Source organism: Podarcis vaucheri, assembly GCF_965113315.1.
Source record: "Podarcis vaucheri genome assembly, chromosome: 7".
NCBI classification, from domain to species: Eukaryota; Metazoa; Chordata; class Lepidosauria; order Squamata; family Lacertidae; genus Podarcis; species Podarcis vaucheri.
This window is the reverse complement of record NC_138765.1, coordinates 12,842,042-12,862,262: the sequence shown is the minus strand read 5'-3', so window position 1 is coordinate 12,862,262 and position 20,221 is coordinate 12,842,042. Positions and strand designations below refer to the sequence as shown.

At 46.7% G+C, this 20,221-nt stretch overlaps 1 protein-coding gene across 1 annotated transcript in view; it reads left to right on the top strand.

Moving 5' to 3' along the window:
- Positions 1-20,221, top strand: part of GRIK5 (glutamate ionotropic receptor kainate type subunit 5) — a 95,422-nt gene that overhangs the window by 43,233 nt on the left and 31,968 nt on the right. Inside the window, exons 3-9 of the mRNA XM_082232642.1 lie at positions 80-244; positions 2,118-2,215; positions 3,146-3,311; positions 4,123-4,301; positions 5,865-5,918; positions 16,833-16,994; positions 18,928-19,080. Of these exons, the coding sequence (XP_082088768.1) occupies positions 80-244; positions 2,118-2,215; positions 3,146-3,311; positions 4,123-4,301; positions 5,865-5,918; positions 16,833-16,994; positions 18,928-19,080 (977 nt within the window). The remainder of the gene's footprint in view (positions 1-79; positions 245-2,117; positions 2,216-3,145; positions 3,312-4,122; positions 4,302-5,864; positions 5,919-16,832; positions 16,995-18,927; positions 19,081-20,221) is intronic.

Genomic DNA, 20,221 nt, shown 5'->3' with positions numbered 1-20,221 from the left:
AGAGGAAAGAATTTCCGCCCTGAGCAGTGACTGACGTCTTGCTTTTCTTCACCCCTGCCTTGCTGTCCCCCATGACTAGCCGCCATTTTGGATGACCAGACAGTGTGTGGCCGGGGGGAGCGACTGGCCTTAGCCTTAGCACGCGAGCACATCAACAGCATCATCGAGGTGCCTGCCAAAGCCCGAGTTGAGGTGGAGATCTTCGAACTGCAGCGGGACAGCCAGTACGAGACCACCGACACCAGTAGGTTGCGTGTGTGTGTGTGTCCGTGTGTGACACTGGAGTGTGAAAGGATCTACAAAGCTCATGAGGGGCAGGGGAGGGGCTTACCTCACAAAGAATATTGTAGAGTTGGGTTGGGAGAGGGTTCCAAAAATGGCAACCAAGATGATCAACAGGATGGAGAGACTCTCCCATGAGGAAAGATTGCGCGTTTGGGACTTTTTAGTTTAGAGAAAAGGCAAGTAAGAGGGGCCATGATACAGTCATACCTCATGTTACGTCTGCTTCATGTTACGTTTTTTCAGGTTGCGTCCTGCGGTGACCCGGAAGTACCGGAAAGGATTACACCCGGGTTTTGCCGCTCGCACATGCCTCAGAAGCACTAAATTGTGCTTCGCGCATGCGCACAAGAGCCAAATAGCACCGCGCACCTGCGCAGATACGACACTTCGGGTTGCAGGCTTTTCATGTTGCAAACGGGCGTCCGGAACGGATCCTGTTCGCAAATAGAGGTACCGCTGTAGAAGTTTGTCCATTTATGTATGGCATGGGGTAAGTGGATAGAGAAAAGTGTTTCTCCCACCTTCATAACTCTCCCCTACTCTGGTTTCAGGGAAGTTTTTAACGTGTGATATTTTATTGTATTTTTGGTTTTTATGGAAGCCGCCCAGAGTGGCTGGGGAGGCCCAGCCAGATGGGCGGGGTATAAATAATAAATTATTGTTGTTGTTGTTGTTGTTGTTGTTATTATTATTATTATTATTATTATTATTATTATTATTATTATTATTTCCAGTATTCAGAAGCATTACTGCCTCCAACTGTGGAGGAATGATGATAATAATAATAATAATAATAATAATAATAATAATAATAATAATAATATGATTTATTATTTATACCCTGCCCATCTGGCTGGGTTTCCCCAGCCACTCTGGGTGGCTCCCAACAGAATATTAAAAACCCGATAAAACATCAAACATTAAAAACTTCCCTGAACAAGGCTGCCTTCAGATGTCTTTTAAAAGTCAGATACAGTGGACGCTCGGGTTGTGAACGTGATCTCTGCAGGATGCATGTTTGCAACCCGCAGCGGCGCGTCTGCAAAGCGTGATTTAGTGCTTCTGCGCATGTGTGACCGCCGAAACCCAGAAGTAACCCGTCCGGTTTTGGTGGCCCGCAACCCAAAAAAATGCAACCTGAAGCGTCTGTAACCTGAGGTATGACTGTAGTTGTTTATTTCCTTGGCATCTGATGGAAGGGCGTTCCACAGGGAGGGTGCCACTACCAAAAAGGCCCTCTGCCTGGAAGAGCATAGCCATCGTGTTTAGTAGCCATCAATAGCTTTCTGCTCCATGAACTTGTCTTTTAAAGCTATCTAAGTCAGTGGTCGTCACTTCCTCCTCTGGGAGAAAGTTCTATAGTTTAACTATGTGCTGTGCGAAGAAATACTCTCTTCAGTCCGGCCCATTCAGCTTCACTGGAGATCCACGAGTTCTGGCGTTAGGATAAAAGGGAGAATAGCTTTTTCTAAGTTACATCCTCTACGTCCCGGATCATTTTCCATTCCCTGACCAGGTAGGAAGAGCTGCAGACTTTGAAAGGTGATGCAGATGGTTTGGTCAGAGGTCTGGGGCTGCAGGGTAGGTGGACAGAATTACAGCCAAGGCAACTTAATCACCCTCATGGCCATCTGTGAGAGCCAGCGGGTGGGGAAGTTTGTGTGCATGTGACCAGGAGGAAGCGAAAAGGCAATTTCCCTGAGGTTAAGTGTGCAAGGCCATGTGGCTTTGCTCAGGTGGTCTGGGCACAAGTGTGAGAACAAGCTGAAGAGTACAATAATAATAAATCTGTACAACCTCTTTCTCCTGTTCTCTTTGCCCCTGCACTACAGTGTGTCAGATCCTGCCCAAAGGCGTAGTTTCTGTCCTGGGCCCAGCCTCCAGTCCGGCTTCTGCTTCCATTGTTAGCCACATCTGCGGGGAGAAAGAGGTAATGTCACCTCCATCATCTTCATCACCTTCATGAGCCATAAAGCAGCCCTGTAAGGTTGGTCACTATTATATCGCAGCTTCGGAGGCTGAAAGGCAGTGGCTTACCTACAGCCGCCTAGTAAACTTACGCCAAAGAAATGTTCCTGGTCCACAGCTCAGCTACCAATCACATATACTGTAATAGATAGGTAGCCGTGTTGGTCTGTCATAGTCAAAATAAAAAAAAATTCCTTCCAGTAGCACCTTAAAGACCAACTAAGTTAGTTCTTGGTATGAGCTTTCGTGTGCATGCACACTTCTTCAGATACACTGAAGATATCTTCAGATATCTGAAGAAGTGTGCATGCACACGAAAGCTCATACCAAGAACTAACTTAGTTGGTCTTTAAGGTGCTACTGGAAGGAATTTTTTTATATATATATACTGTAATGACATTGTTATTACTGTTAAAATCATTACCTGCCCTTCACTGACGGATCCCAAGGCAGGTTACAGCAAACGAATTAATTCAAATTAATTCAACCGTTCTGAATTAATGGTTGCCTAGGAAAGCCTGCTTAAAACTTTCGGGGTTCTTATTACAGACCCCATCCTTCTCTTCATCTCTGTCCTAACTCCTACTTGAAGCTCTGGCTGCTTTTTAAATTTTTCTCAACCTCTTTCTGCAGTCGGTGACAGAAAGGGGAGGAAATCTGGTTCGGTGGCCCACCCAGTATATAATAGACTTCCCAAAAGGCTTTGATTGCTTTAAGCAGTCTATGGAACTGTAATTAATTTGCTGCATGTCACACTTGTCACAAGAGTTTTCTGTTCTGCAGAAGCTGATCTAGACGAGGACAGTCTCTGTGCTGACTTCTCGGCTGCAGAGGAAGACATGGTGAGGCTTGTGTCAGCCCTGTAAACAAACGGTTTCTTTCTCTGCCCTAGATCCCCCACGTGAAGGTGGGTCCTGAGGAGACCCCCAAGCTGCAGTACTTGCGCTTCGCCTCCGTCAGCCTCTACCCCAGCAATGAGGACGTCAGCCTGGCCGTATCCCGTATTCTCAAGTCCTTCAACTACCCCTCGGCTAGCCTCATCTGCGCCAAGGCTGAGTGTGAGAAATTGTGGCTGAGCTCTTTGGCGGGGAATGGAGAGGGAGAAGTGGGAGGGGCCAAATGCCGTACTTGTGGGGCGGGGCCAGTGGGTGGCCAATCGGATTTCACAGAGATGTGAGCCGTGGGGATGGAAGCGGTTCTCAAACATCATACCTCTGGCTTTATTGGCGATCTTTTTTAAAATAAGTGTTTTTAAATTAAAAAGTGGTACTTCGGGTTACAAACTTAATTCGTTCCGGAGGTCTGTTCTTAACCCAAAATGGTTCTTAACCTGAGGTGCACTTTTGCTAATGGGGCCTCCCGCTCCCACTTCGCCACCGACGCGCGATTTCCGTTCTCATCCTGGGGCAAAGTTCTCAACCTGAGGTACTACTTCCGGGTTAGTGGAGTTTGTAACCCGAAGCGTTTGTAACCTGAGGTACCACTGTACTTGTTTAGTGCCATGCCTAGTTTGGCCCCAGTGACTAGAGGTGAAGAAAACGGAGCTCCTTCACTTCCTTCAAAGCTGAATGCTGGCAGACTTGGTCAGGGATCCCACTGCATAGTTTTGGCACCACCACAGAGAAGACCCTGCTGGGATTACCTGAAGCCCTAGCCTCCTTCGAAATTAGTATGCAAAGCAGGGCTTCCTATACTACAGTTCTGGGCACAAGAATATATATATATATAAGCAGAGGTGTTCAAATGCTTTTATGTCCTGATCGGATGGTTCCTGGGCCAAGTCCTAAGCTCTGAAGCCAGGCGGGTTGGGCAGGCCTCTGGCTTGGGCGAAATGTTGGCGCAACCCCTTGTTCCTTTCGCATCCACCAGGCCTGCTGCGATTGGAGGAGCTTGTGCGTCAGTTCCTCATCTCCAAGGAGACGCTGTCGATCCGGATGCTCGATGACACCAACGACCCGACGCCGCTGCTCAAGGAGATCCGGGACGACAAAATCTCCACCATCATCATCGACGCCAATGCTTCCATCTCTTATCTCATCCTCAAGAAGGTGAGGAAAGGCAGCGGCAGGCATGAGTGTGGGCTCTGGGGTTCAGGAGGCTGCCCCAAAACCGGAGGGCAGCGGCAGGCCTCCACTCAGCATCCCACGGATCGCCTCAGCTTCTGTCGGGTTTTTGCAAGCGTTGCCTCTGAGTTGCTCGAGGGCTTTTGCAGATACTTGAAAAGAATCCTCGAAATGCCCCCGTCCCGATCAGCGCCCCCCCTTTTTCCCACCCCGCTTTGAAGAGCTGCTCGTGGGAAAACGGTTGCTGTGGGCAAAAGTCTGCCGCATGCGGGAGACCCTTGAGGTAAAGAGAAGCCCCTGTAGCAGGGTGGCTTTTTGCCTCGAAGTGTGGACGGTGGCGGTGGAAACGATCGAGTTTTTAAAATATTCCTTTAAAGCGGTTTGCAAAAGCCCGTAAGGCTTGTAGTTTGTAAGGTGAACCGGGAGAAGGGGTGTCGAGGTGTTCAGCCATCTTAGTTAGGATTTAAGCAACACCAGATTTTGAAATAAGAATGCAAGGCAGCCACAGCCAAATTAAAATGGCAGAAGTGGAAACACAACTATTGCTGGGATCATATAAACTCCAGTTACATTGACATGGAGTGGGGTGTTTAATGACAGGAAGGTTTAAACACAACAGAGCCCGTTTCTTGTAGGGAAAAAGATGCCCAGCACTGGTTAGAGCAAGCACAGGGAATGTTTGGCTCTTCAGAGGTTACTGGACTACAACTCCCACCATCCCTGGCCATCAGCCATGCTTGCTGGGGTTGATGGGAGTTGTAGTTCAGCATTGGAGAAATGGGGTAGTTCTTTTAGTTGCAAGTTGGAAGCGCTTCTTCTAGCAGAGCGTAGTTAAACTACAGAATGTTCTCTCAGAGGAGTCAGGCATGTCCGCCCACCTGGGTGTCTTTAAAAGGGGGTTGAAACGAGATTTTGCTTTAAACGAGATTTTGCTACAAAATGAGATTCCACTATATAGCATGACAAAATGAGATTTCGCTTAAATAGCATGACAAATGTTTGTGATTTCATTAGGACCTGTAAGAATTGCTTAGAGGGTTTGACCAAAAAAGAGGCAGCAGTATACAAATTTTTAAAAAACCAAACAGATTTTTAAAAATAAGATGCACATGAATTTTAAAGGGGCAATTTTCCTTTTAAAAACAAATGTATATTTTGAACTGATTTTATGTATGCTTGAGTTTGGGGTTTTTTGGGGGGGCAACTTGTTTTTGACTCCTACTGAAAAATCTCTGTGTCTGTTTTATGGTTTGTGTAAACCGGTTCACATTTTCTAATAATTACATTAATAAAAGAAAGGGGGGGTTAGAAAAATTCATGGGGGATAAGGCTCTGAGAAGCTACTAAGCCATGATAGCTGAGATCTGCCTCCACGGTCAGGGGCAGCGATGCTTCTGAATACCAGCTGCTGGAAACAATAGGAGGGGCCTCATCCAGCGCTGCAGTGAAACCAGAGCTAGTGAATATTGAGGGTCCACCATTGGTGGGGGAGCTCAGAGACCCGAGGATCCTTCCTGGAAACTGATTCTCCTCCTTTTCCTTTTCTAGGCTTCAGAGCTTGGGATGACGACCGCGTTCTACAAGTACATCCTGACTACGATGGTTAGTGCTGAGACCATGCTATGCAGGCAAAGGAGCCCCTTGTGTGTGTCTGTGTATCTTTGCGCATGTTCAAATCCCACCCTGGTTTGTGCAATGGAGAGGAGCTGTAGCTCGACAGCAGTTAAACGTGTGCTGTGACGCAGATCTCTCGCCCTGGAAGAGCTCCTTCCTGCTAGTTTAGAAAACGCAGAGCTGGACAGGACAGTGGAACGATAGCATAAACTAGTGTCACATCAGCTGAGATTCCTGCATTGTGTGGGGTAAGGCTAGATGAACCTTGGGGGTCTCCCTTCCAACTCTAGAATTCTACAATTCTATATTTTCAGCCTGGGTGGTTTGTAGGGATGTCAGAGAGTTCTGCTGAAAAGGATAATGGGGTGGAAACTGCCAATATTCTCTCACCCATTCCATGTCTGGAACAGAAATCAGTCCAAGGTATACGGTAGAACTCTGCTTCCAATACCCATTCCACATATAGCTCATTCAGACTTCTGCTTGTCTTGCCTGTTCTCAACCCCCCAACCCCTGTTTTTTACCGCTGAATTGGAGCAACTGTGAATTAGGTTTTGTGCAGATGGACATTTGCTCGCGTTCAGTGCTAAAGAGCAGGTTTTCCGGGGCAAACTGCAAACCCCTCGGACCCGTGCTTTCTAACTGGCCAATGGGATCAAAAGCCATTGAGAGTTCAAATAAAAACAATAGGTTCACTTTTTCCCCTGTGTCCTTCTCCCAATAAAAGTCGTCATCCGTCAGGGAGACCAAAACTGGTTCATTCCTATAAACAGGTCTAAACCCAGATCGAAATGGATTAAGATCATTTGTTTCATCCAAGAGTGCTTGTGATCGTCATGCCCCAACCCTCTCGGCCATCTTTCCTGTTTCACCTCTGCACATGCTTGCAGGCACCCGCTTGTCCAGTCAGTACTCGCAGAGAGCCCCTCTCCCCTCCCCATAAAACCCAGACCTGTCTGATATAAAATACAGGAGAGCAGGAGCAGAGCTATAGATGTGATGCTGCCAAAAACATTATGGTCGTGGTTTATTTTAATTATCGCTTTTTGGCTCAAAGGCTCCCCAAGCAGCAACTATAAAATACAATTTCAAAGTAAATATACAATCACAGTGCAATGAATCAATCAAAGCAAGATAAAACAGCAATATTACAACGTACCTGTAAATCACGCTAGCTATACATTAGGAATGCACCAATTAACCCTCCTGTAAGAAACAGGGGGGGGGGGGCCGGAAAGATCTATCAAGTTACTTCTGTCTCCCACCTAGAGTGTGTACATCTTCCTGTGCCCAGTTTCCTCTCTTCATTTCAGAAATTGAACATTTTTTGTGGGGTTTGGGTAAGAGAAGGGGGTAATTGGATCTGAGGGCAGCTTTTTTCCAGCTGCAAATCTGTGTTGGGGCTGCAGCTTGCATCTCGTTCCTCCCTCAACTGACCCCTGCTTCAGAAAAGGGAGTCCTTGTCCCCTGCTGTAGTGAAACATTGGATCTGGTTCAGCAATTGTTTTAGCATTGACGAAGGGTGACCCTGCCACAGAAATTCAGCTGGAGGGTACGTTGGTGTGTTTTTTATATATGCTGCTTCTCACAGTGAAGGGATGCTCAGTCTCAGTTTTTTTGGGTTTTTGTCCCTTTTTCGTTGGAAGGTGAAAAGATTGGAGATTTAGAGCGGGGCAGTACAATGATCCAGACAGAATCATTTTGCAAGCCAGCTTCTGTCAACCCCTTTGCCAAATGTAAATCTGGGGCTGGGTATGCACCACATACGCAGGGACGCAGGTGGCGCTGTGGGTTAAACCACAGAGCCTAGGACTTGCTGATCAAAAGGTCTGCGGTTCGAATCCCCACGACGGGGTGAGCTCCCGTTGTTCGGTCCCTGCTCCTGCCAACCTAGCAGTTCGAAAGCACGAAGTGCAAGTAGATAAATAGGTACCGCTCTGGCGGGAAGGTAAATGGCGTTTCTGTGCGCTGCTCTGGTTTGCCAGAAGTGGCTTAGTCTTGCTGGCCACATGGCCCGGAAGCTGTACGCCAGCTTCCTCAGCCAATAAAGCGAGATGAGCGTCGCAACCCCAGAGTCAGCCACGACTGGACCTAATGGTCAGGGGTCCCTTTACCTTTACCTTTATGCACCACATACTTAAACCACAGGACTTCACCTCCTAAAGAATCTTGGGAAATGTTGTTCGTCAAGGGTGCTGGAAGTGGTAGTTCTGTGGGGGAGGAACTGTAGTTCCCAAGATTCCTTGCGGGGAGTCCTGCGCTCTCAACGAGTCCAGCTCTGTTGCCCCTCTTGTGTTGGAATGTACCGTAGATTCTGGCGTATTAGGCGACTGGGCGTATAAGACGACCCCCAACTTTTGCTGTTCAATTTTAGAGTTTTAGAGTTATAGAGTTTGAGTGCTGCCAGGGGCAGAGCGCGCACCCCTCTGCTGCCCCAGCAGCAGCCCGAGGTGAGGCGTTTGGCGAGCGAGCAAGCGCGTGCTTGGAAGGACTTTCCGCGTCCCCTTCTGTGGGGAGAGAGGAGGAGCGACGGCAGAAAGGGCGCCTCTGCTCACTGTCTCCCTCTCTTCCTTCCCAACGCGTATACCCGGCGTATAAGACGACCCCCGACTTTTGGGGTGATTTTAGAGGCATAAAAAGTCATCTTGTACTCCGGAACATACAGTAGGCTGCAAGCTCATCAGGGCAAGACCCTACCCCTTCGTGCTTTGTAGAGATCCAGCCACGCTACTGCGTTAAGTGCACGATGACAATAAGAATCAGCATGAAACATAAAGTGCCAATTAACCTGAAAACAGCAGAAATGAAACAGCTGCAGCCAGAAGCAGTAAAAAAAATGACAATCAATCCTGCTATCTCTTGGGAAAGTCTCAGGAAAACAAAACCACGTGGCATGTTCGAAAGCAGGAGTTGCCCCTGCATTTCTGAGAGGGGGGTGAAGCCTTGTCCCCTCCTGCCATCCACCTGACCTTCAAAGATGGGGGCACAAATGCTTATACTACAAGAAGAAAGAGGAGGGAAAGGTCAAGATTTTTCACCGAGGTAATGCCAATTATCTGCCTAACCCACTTCATCATCAGCAGCAGCAGCATTAGATCCATTTCAGTCTGGTTTCCGTCCTGGTTTTGGGACGGAGACAGCTCTGGTTGCCCTAACAGATGATCTCCGTAGACAACTGGATCGAGGCGGGTCAGGACTGCTGATCCTTTTAGATTTGTCAGCAGCCTTTGACATGGTCAATCATGATCTTCTGGACCACCGCCTCGCAGATGTGGGAATACAGGGCAAAGCCCGTAACTGGTTGTGCTCTTTTATCTCTGGTCGGCGACAGAGGCTGGCACTAGGGAGGGAAATGTCGTCGCGCCACTCCTTGGTGTGTGGAGTGCCGCAGGGCGCAATTCTCTCCCCGATGCTTTTTAACATCTTTATGCGCCCCCTTGCCCAGATTATCCGGAGCTTTGGGCTGGGCTGTCACCAATATGCCGATGACACTCAGCTCTATCTGCTGATGGATGGCCACACCGACTCGGCCCCAGACTCACTGACCAGATGCTTGGAAGCTGTGGCTGAATGGTTTCGTGGGATCCGATTGAAACTAAATCCTTCGAAGACAGAGGTCCTATGGCTGGGTCGGGATGGCATGGGGATGAGGGACCAACTCCCTTCTCTTGCGGGGGCCCAATTAGTGCCATTGCCTTCCGTTAAGAGTTTGGGTGTAATCCTTGACACCTCCCTTTCCATGGAGGCGCAAGTTATAGCAACAGCCAAGGTGACATTTTTCCACCTTCGCCGCATCAAGCAGTTGGTCCCTTACCTTTCCCGCCCCGACCTGGCCACAGTGATCCATGCGACGGTCATCTCCAGGCTTGACTACTGTAATTCGCTCTTCGCGGGGCTGCCCTTGAAGCTGTCCCAGAAACTCCAGCGGGTACAGAATGCTGCAGCGAGGCTCCTCACGGGGTCTCTGCCATGGGAGCATATTCACCCAGTGCTTTTGAAGCTGCACTGGCTCCCGGTGGAGTACAGGGTCAGATTTAAGGTGCTGCTTTTGACCTTTAAAGCCCTTCATGGCCTAGGACCCTCGTACCTATGGGACCGCCTCTCCTGGTATGTCCCATGGAGAGCCTCAAGGCCCATAAATAACAACACCCCAGTGGTCCCAGACCCTAAGGAAGTTAGATTGGCTTCAACCAGAGCCAGGGCCTTTTCAACTCTGGCTCCTGGTGGAACGCTCTGCCTCATGAGACCAGGGCCCTGCAGGATCTGATTTCTTTCTGCAGGGCCTGTAAGACAGAGTTGTTCTGCCTGGCCTTTGGCTTGGAGCCAATTTGATTCCCTCCCTCCCTCTCTTTCTTTTTTCTTTTCCATCTCCTCCTACGATGAGGCTACATTTTAATATTTTAATGTTCCATTATTTTAATGTTGTATTTTATTTTTGTTTTTAAGTTGTAATCATTCATCTTGTTTTTATTATTGCTTGTAAGCCGCTCTGAGGGTGGGGTATAAATAAAAAATTATTATCATCATCATCATCATCATCGACTGTTATTGCTGTAGCCATAGGCCATGGCATCATTCAGGAAAATAACAAAAAGAAAAACAGCAATAACCATAAAAATCATCAGGCACCACACATACAATATAAGCAACAGTCACAACTACTAAGACTTTTTGTTGCATAAAATAGAATAGCAGAAGATTCTCTAGTAAAATGTTCCAAATTAAATATCCGAATCCCCTATGCAGTTGACTGCTATTTATCTAGTTCTTTCCTCCTGATCTTCTTAGCTGCCAATGCACAGAGTGCTACTTTATAAGTTACAAAGTCATCGGTATTGCTCAGCAGCCATTTCACCCTTTCCACCCTATTCAAGTGAGTTCCATTTGGAAACAGGAGTTTTATGAATTGGTCTCTTGGGTCTATATATAATGGGCACTGCAATAAATAGCGGCACAGGTCCTCTACACAGGGCTGCCCACACAAACAAAGTCTCTCTTCATAATGTACTTTGCCGTAGCGTCCAGCCTAACCCACTTGAATTTTGCAAAATGCACAACTTTTGCAAAAGTGCACCTCTTTGCTTAGATGCCATCATTCAAATTAAAGGGGAGATGCAAACAGGTGTGCAGAGCACTGAGCCCCTCACTCCATGACTGCTTAAAATCCTTGCCCAGTGGCTCTCTTCTTCTCAGCTCCTGAGATTTTGGTAGTGATCGCCCTCATTCTTTCAAACCTATCTTTACAGCGTTGTTTTAAAAAACCTGCTTTTTTAAAACAAACAAACAGAAAATGAAAGCTGGGCTACTCAGGGCACACAATTCTGATCCTGAACCTGGAAGGTCTAGACTTGGGCTACATGCAACCTTGGCTACATCTTATGAAATAAATAAAAGCTTAATAAAACCAATCCCTAGTGTTAGGGCCAACCCATAGGACCTGATCAGGAATATGGAACAGAAATCTAGCCCTCCTATGGGTTGGATAAACCACCTACCTTTGCAGAGCAGGAGTGTATGGAATTGCAAGTTAAGAGCTGGGATGTTCTCCTACTTTGGGGCAAACCATAGAAATGCAATACCGTTCTTTGTATTGCTTTCTTATTGCTTTCTCCTAACTTATGGGGAACTAAACCTAGTTCATTTTAGGCTGTGTCTACTTCTCCCTACCTGCCCCGTAGTATGACGGACAGCTGTCCTTTTGCCAGCTGTTGCGGTGGTGTTTGTGATGGTGGTTTAGCTGGAATCGCCCCACCTGGTGGTGGCTCAAAGCCGCTGCCGGGAAGAACGCTGATTAACTTGTTCACCCATTCCGGTCCTGACCGGGGCTGACCCTGCTTTTGCTGTATCAGACTTGACGGGATCCCAGCCGGAGGCATACGGCTCGCCAGATGTTCCCAACGTAACTCAGCCGTGCTCGGTGTGAGCAACTGGCTGAGTCTGCTGCTCCCCTGCAGACAGCGCTGCCATTACGGATCTTGGCTGTGATGAACTCTGATGAAGGAGCATCGCTGGAACGCTTGCTGAGAAACCGAGCGATGGACCTTCACCAGCTCCCCTTGCCCTGAATTGACAGCAATCTGCCAGCAGATTTTAGGAAATGAGCAATTCTGCCCAAGCGTTAATGGCCCAAAAGTCAGATCCCTCTCTCCCTGTACAGTAACTCCTCCAATTTTTTTATTCAAAAAGGTCTATTCCAGTTTCTCTCGAAGGGAAGGGGGAAATTTTCTGTGCTGAATATTCGGTTGTGAATTTTTTGGGGTGTGTGTGTGTGTGTGTGTAAAAGGATTTTTTTCCAGGAGCTTGATACTGTATGTACTCTCCCCAAAACTCCACTGTACCTTATTTTTGCAGGCTTATTATCACATTTGCAAACAGTGCGGGGCATGGGAGAAAAATATGCATAGATGTTTCACCTACCGATCCCAGAATTTATTAAACAATGAATTTCTACGAAGGTTCACAGCAAAACATGGTTTTAGGTCATGCTGCTGGCCTTAAGTGCTGAAGTTCCAAAACTATTTTCATTCTGTGTTTGTCTTGTCATGCTAGCAAGAAATATTAGCAGTGCGTACTTTAAACCAAATTGCTTCCTCTTAAAAATCTTCCTTTGCACCCCTGGAAGTAGGAGCAAAGCAGATGAAATATCCGATCTTGTTGGCAAAAACTGGTTAGAAAACACAGAGCTAAGAGGTGAAGCTAGGTGAAGAACATAGGGTGAAAGGTTAGCTATATCTAGCTAAACAGGAGATTGAATATGTCATGTTTCTTTCTTTTTTTCAATATTTCTATGAGATCACAGGCAACAATATCCAGCATTACTGGGCAGCAAGAATTTGCAAAGTTAATTTTAAACTGAGTGCAATGATGCATTAAGCTAAGCAGATACTCCTGGGTAACTATCAATCTCTTTCCCTCTTAACAGTCATTAAACTGATTCATTAAAAAACATCCGTAGCATTAGTAATATTTATATCAGAACATTAAAATATCCCAGGCGTATTTATCCATAGTCATAGACGCACACTAGCTTGTAACAAGCCCACCGACAGCTCACAAACACAAGAACAGTGACAGAAGGAAAAGAAAACCAGAATTATTTTAACATATAGCAGCATAACTCTGTCTCAGAAGCAAGTCCCATTGAATTATGTGGGGCTTCCTCCCAGCAGAGTGGATATAGGGTTGTAATTGAAGATCAAGTTAGTTTTATTTGAACGAACAGCAGCATTCCAAAGGGAAAAAAGGAGGGAGAGAAATGCCTCCATACAAATTAATCTTTCGAGCAAAGCAAACAAATGTGGTTGCACAAAAATCAGGAAGCGTAGCGTTACAGAACATTATGAATACCATCCATTGTCTTTACAAAGTTGTTAGCGTTATACATTTCATTTTCTGCGGCATCTATGTGATAAGCACGTTTCAGTGCTGTGGCTGCATCCCAAATTCGAAAAGTAAATAAATAAATAAAACCAGAGAAAGAGAAAGAGAGAGACTCTCCCCCACCCTATAAATGTATTTTAGCAGCTGTGAGCAGATTAATGACCATTTCTACCTCATTATCTGCACATCAAGATCATTCCGAATCCTTTAACGGAATCCTCAAAGCGCCATCTGTGAATTCATACCCCGTGGCTTGTTCAAACTACAATAACATGGAGAGCATCAATAGATTTTAATTTTCTCACACATTCCCAAAACATATGCAAATAGACACCGTGCAGTTTTGCCTGCACTGATTAGTGATCGACCGTAAAACAATTGAATTTTATTGGGTGTGTGTGTATGAGTGAAGTAACATGGGTGTATTTTTGTTTGTTTCAAAGTGTTTCATTGAGTCTTAGAACCGTAGAGTTCAAAGGGACCCCCAAGAGTCATCTAGTCCAACCCCCTTTATTGTAAGAATCTTAACTAGATCATATTTTCATTGCAACCATGTTCCACACAACCCCACTGATGGAGGAAGGGGGATACGGTGGGTGCGGCCGCTTGCTGTGGGTGGTGCCCCCCGGGACACTCGCCACGCCCCCGCGGGCAGCTAGCCCTGCCCCTGGTTGCACAGCATGTTCGCTGCTCCGGGTGCCAGAGCAGCTAGCTCCGTCTCTGCATCCTGGTGTCACTGGGTGGGGGTAGGAGAGAGACCCCCACCTGCAATTCAAGAGTCACTGCCAGTGACTGTAATAATAATGTTGTTGTTTAGTCGTGTCCGACTCTTCGTGACCCCATGGACCAGAGCACGCCAGGCACTCCTGTCTTCCACTGCCTCCCGCAGTTTGGTCAAACTCATGCTGGTAGCTTCGAGAACACTGTCCCAATCATCTCGTCCTCAGTCGTCCCCTTCTCCTTGTGCCCTCCATCTTTCCCAACATCAGGGTCTTTTCCAGGGAGTCTTCTCTTCTCATGAGGTGGCCAAAGTATTGGAGCCTCAGCTTCAGGATCTGTCCTTCCAGTGAGCACTCAGGGCTGATTTCCTTCAGAATGGAGAGGTTTGATCTTCCTGCAGTCCATGGGACTCTCAAGAGTCTCCTCCAGCACCATAATTCAAAAGCATCAATTCTTCAGCGATCAGCCTTCTTTATAGTCCAGCTCTCACTTCCATACATCACTACTGGGAAAACCAAAGCTTTAACTTATACGGACCTTTGTCGGCAAAGTGATGTCTCTGCTTTTTAAGACACTGTCTAGGTTTGTCATAATTTTCTCCCAATGTAGTGTGACTTGGTGTTGGGCAAATACCCTGGTTCTCTTTTCCATTGCCAAATCAGCTCGGATAAGGTGAATGTTTTCTTTTAGCCATTGTCTTAACCCCAAGGCTCTGGAGTCAGAGGCTGCAAGAGAGTGCCCACTTTGTATGCATAAGAAGATCTTGGGTATCTAGGGAGCTTAATGGATAGTGTGTTGCATTTGAACCAATAAGACATTGGTTCAGTCTTTTCTCTGCCAAGGGGCTCACTGGATATTAGCCTTGGCTAACCTGCTCTCTCTCAGCTTACCCTACCTCTCAGGGTTGTTGTGAAGCTAAAATGACAAAAATCCATTTATAGTGATGTGAGCTTTTTAAAGGATGGGATACGAATGGGTTGGAAATATAAAGAAGTATGATGGGGAGATACAGAAATAACCTCTCAGGTTGAAGAATTAGACCTAGCTGAACTGGCATGAGGGACAGATGGGAAAAACTGGGAGACACACAAACACACACGCAAGCTAATGTAATGCATAAACCGCAAAGCAATGCTTTCGTGAAATATAGCACCAATTAAAATGAACAATGTGAATTTCTCTTTGTATCCAGAGCAAAATGATATTAATAATAGTACTAATTTCCAAGCAGGAATAGTATAAATAAACCTGATGTTTAAAAACCGAATGCATGTGGCTCATAAAGTATCACAGAGCACACACACAAAATCAGTAAAACCGAGCCATTAAAATAACAAGCTGCAACCAAACCCAAATGCGTTTCAGCTCTTGATTTCCCTCGGTGGTCTCATTAAAGCTACTGGGCAGTAATAATAATAATAATAATAATAATAATAATAATAATAATAATAATTGTAACTCAGTAGATTATAAACTAGAGGTTAGGTGAGCAAATCACAAAAGAGCATCGTCTGCAAATATAGTAATTCAGAATATTATAACCTGATTAAAGTAATTTTAAAATCCAATAAAAATGGCATGAGGAAGACCATTGTTGCTTTTCCTGTCTCTTGATCAGGAAGAAGGTTTCTCCAAGGTGAGGTTAGTCCATTGCACTCCAGGTGTGCTGAAACCCTGCCCCCTGCAATTTCCCCAAACACAGGACACTTGACTGCATGCGGTACTTTCCTGTGCATAAGACGAGGGTTTTTTTTTAATTTTAAAAAATGTTAGAAATTGGGGGTCATCTTACATGGGGCGACGTGGGATTGGTTGCTGCCATGACCCGGAGATTGTCAGCAGCTATTTGGCATGTTATAGGTGGCTGTGGCAATGGCTGGTGTTGATTTGCTGTCGCTGTCGCAATCGCGTGGGCGATTGGTGGCTTCTGCCAGTGAGGGGACAGACAAGAGAGAGCCAGTGTGGTGTAGTGGTTAAGAGCGGCGGACTTGTAATCTGGTGAACCGGGTTCGATTCCCTGCTCCTCCACATGCAGCTGCTGGGTGACCTTGGGCTAGTCCCACTTCTCTGAAGTCTCTCAGCCCCACTCACCTCACAGAGTGTTTGTTGTGGCGGAGGAAGGGAAAGGTGATTGTTAGCCGCTTTGAGACTCCTTCGGGTAGTGATAAAGTGGGATATCAAATCCAAAGTCGTCTTCTTTTGGGACATGTGTGAGTGGCAGTGTAGGTCAGGCGGGTGAGCGATTTCCGGCAGTCCCCCCTAAAAAATGCTGAACAAGTGCAGGCCACCCCCAAAAGCTCAATAACTCTGGGCAATCTCCCCCCACTTTCCTAATATGGTAAAGGTAAAGGGACCTCTGACCATTAGGTCCAGTCACGAACGACTCTGCGGTTGCGACACTCATCTCACTTTACTGGCCGAGGGAGCCGGCGTACAGCTTCCGGGTCTTGTGGCCAGCATGACTGAGCCACTTCTGGCGAACCAGAGCAGTGCACAGAAACGCCGTTTACCTTCCCGCCAGAGCAGTACCTATTTATCTACTTGCACTCTGACATGCTTTCGAACTGCTAGGTTGGCAGGAGCAGGGACCAAGCAACGGGATCTCACCCTGTCACAGGGATTCGAACCGCCGACCTTCTGATTGGCAAGTCCTAGGCTCTGTGGTTTAACCCACAGCGCCAATTTGGAGTCCCCCAAAATAGGCGGCGTCTTATACATGGAAAAATACAGTGATTTGTGAAACTGCTGCTCACTATCTCCCCTCCTTCTTCTTCTCTTCACCTCCTGACTTGTTCCTTACAGGATTTCCCAATCTTGCACCTGGATGAGATTGTGGATGAGCACTCCAACATCCTGGGCTTCTCCATGTTTAACACCAGCCATCCTTTCTACATGGAGTTTGTCCGCAGCCTCAACATGTCGTGGCGGGAGAACTGTGAGCTCAGCCCTTACCCGGGGCCTGCGGTAAGTCTGGCAACTCAGAGTACAAGGGTAATGTTGTGCATAGGAGAAATCCTACCGAATTCTGTGAAGTGACTCTACTAGAATGACCGGCCACTAGGTAGATAGGTAGATAATATTTATTACGGCCATAGGCCCATACAGGTAAAAACAACACATAAGTGACAGCTTGTGCCGTGGGGGAAAAGAAAAAAAGAAAAGAAAAAACAGTCGCTAAAACACCGCTCTAACAATAAAATACTATAAGATGGAAAGGCAAGCTATGCCTTAATTAGCTTGTAGTGCTCCTTGGCGTCGCTTTTGGGAGAGGACAGCGACCAGGAACCTAGCCACTTTCAGGGTCGTGTGGGAATCCTTATCCTGCAAGATTTGGGCAAGATGGAATTTTGGTGGGGTACCCTCTACCGGCCACTAGGGATGGAAGAACATGTCTATTTCATTTCTTCTGGCTTCTCGTTTTCCCAATCTTAAATTGGGTTCTCCATGTTTCTGCAGCTAATTTGTGACGCATTTATTTATTTAGAGCCTCACGAAAATTCTTCAGAACGTTGGTGCAAATTTCTCCTACCGCAATACACATTTGTGAATGCTGTTTTGACTCCTTTGCACATTTTCTTGCAAGCAACTTCTCCTGATATAATGCATTTCTGCATGTTATTTCCATGGATATGTTCATTTTTTTAAGGCTCACTTTTTCCTAACCTATGCATATATTTTTTTTATAATTGTCCGTCTGTTGGCAGCCTCTCAAAATTCAAATCAGTGCTAATTTCAAAGGATGGCTGTGTTTCGGTTCTCCTGTTGTTTCAGATTTGATAGATTCAGCTTTAAATGTGGAGTGAATCAAATTTCTCCCCCATGAAATTAGATTTTAGTTTGCATTTAAAGATTTAGTTTGCATTTCCACAGGCTTTCCCCCTCAGGTGAACTCTGAGAAGAGTTTGGATATGCCTCCTCTGACGAAACTTCTGAGTGATTTCTAGGAAAGTGAAAATAATTTCAATTTAGGTTAATTAGGTTTCTTGGTGGGGGTTTTGCCCATCCCTAATGCAGAATGTTAAATTCTGATGTTAAGATACATGGCTGTCCATTTGAGAAACACATTAATTCCAGCCTTGCTCAGTAACTATGACTCATTTCCTCCACCTCCAGCTTTGCAGAGGCAGAGATGTTTGAGCCTAGTTGCAGAAGTAAGAGTATAACGGAGATGATAGGCTAGAGGCCCAGAAAGAACGTTTTGACAGTTGGAAGCGCAACCTGGCTCCCATCTGTCAGCCAGGGAAGAAACAATTGCAGGAGATTTCATTGCCCTGGCATGCTTGGAAGAACACATATAAGAACTTCATAACTGAGAACCGGAGCCTAAGTTTGCTTTTCCCCCTCCTCCTCCTCAGCCCCTTTTCCTTTTGTGCCATGTCTTTTAGAGGGTGAGGATTATCTTACTTAAGTTTTTTCACCTGAAGAGTGGGGGGGGGGAATGCTTTAAATAATAAACTAATAATAATAATGGGACGTGGGTGGCGCTGTGGGTTAAACCACAAAGCCTTGGACTTGCTGGTCAGAAGGTTGGCAGTTCGAATCCACACGACAGGGTGAGCTCCTGTTGCTCGGTCCCTGCTCCTTCCAACCTAGCAGTTAAAAAGCACGTCAAAGGGCAAGTAGATAAATAGGTACCGCTCCGGCGGGAAGGTAAACGGCGTTTCCGTGCGCTGCTCTGGTTCGCCAGAAGCGGCTTAGTCATGCTGGCCACATGACCCGGAAGCTGTACGCCGGCTCCCTCGGCCAGTAAAGCAAGATGAGCGCCGCAACCCCAGAGTCTGCCACGACGGGACCTAATGGTCAGGGGCCCCTTTACCTTTAATAATAATAACAGGTACCCTCACCCTCCGAGCTGCTTGATAATTAAACGCTGGCTGAACTGTTTGTTCCCCTTCAGCTGTCGGCGGCACTGATGTTCGATGCGGTGCACGTGGTGGTGAGTGCTGTGCGAGAGCTGAACCGCAGCCAGGAGATCGGGGTCAAACCCCTGGCCTGCACCTCGTCTAACATCTGGCAGCATGGAACCAGCCTCATGAACTACCTGCGCATGGTGAGATGTGGCTGTGCTTGCAGTGGCCAGGCTGTTTCCTATAATATCGAGGCACCTAAACAGTATGAGGAGGGTCCTGACCGTGTTTAAGGCCTTGTGCAGATTATATTTGCCCCAGACACAAACGTTTGCCTAGGTTTGAGCCAAAAATAAGAATGGGATCCAAGTTTTCCGACAGAAATTGTGGCCCTGTGGTGGGTTTCTCCTCTTTTCTTGTCTTTATTCTTTTCTTTTCTTTTGACGCTGTGCTCGCCATCGGAGATGCTTCTCTGTCTGCTTCCTCCGAGGGGGTGCAAAAGAGGGCAGTGCGAGAGTGGGCCTTCTCGGTGGTGGCTCCTTGTTTGCGAAATGTTCTCCCCAGGGAAATACGCCTGGTGCCGACATGGTTTACTTCTAATTGCCTGGATAAAACATTTCTATTTACCGTAGTTTTCGCTCCATAAGACGCACCCGACCATAAGACGCACCTAGTTTTTAGAGGAGGAAAAGAAGAAACAAGAAAGCAATGCAAAGCCTCTTGAGCGAAGAGGCAGGAGCGCTCCGGCTGCGCTCAAGAGGCTTTGCGTGGCTAACCCTGAAGCCAGGAGAGCAAGAGGGATCGGTGCGCACCAATCCCTCTTACTCTCCTGGCTTCTGGGAAAGCTGTGCAGCCTGCATTCGCTCCATAAGACGCACTCACATTTCCCCTTTCTTTTTAGGAGCGGGAAAGTGTGTCTTATAGAGCGAAAAATACGGTACCTAGGCGTTTGATGGTTAATTGGGAGGGTAGTGAGTTTTCTGGCCCTTTAGTGGGGTGGGTCGGATTCATCCTTTTATAAATATTCTTGGATGAGCATGCTTGGGTATTATAATGCAGCTGCAGAGATAATGATACATACTGCTCAACTTCCCAAACTGCTCCTTGGTGGGTAGCTGAGGTTTAATAGCCTGGTCTCTCAAAATGGCCTACCAAACTCTTTTATCTCCTCCTCCCATCACTCTGTGCCCTCCTTCCTTTTCTGCTACCTGTGCGTAGCAGGTCTCCGAGGCTTTGCCTCCCTGTAACTATTCCTGCTATCATTAAACAGTTCCTTCTGTAAGTAGGCCCTTTGTTTTACAACCCCCCCCCCCGAGCAATTTGGAATGTTCACTGCGGCCCCGG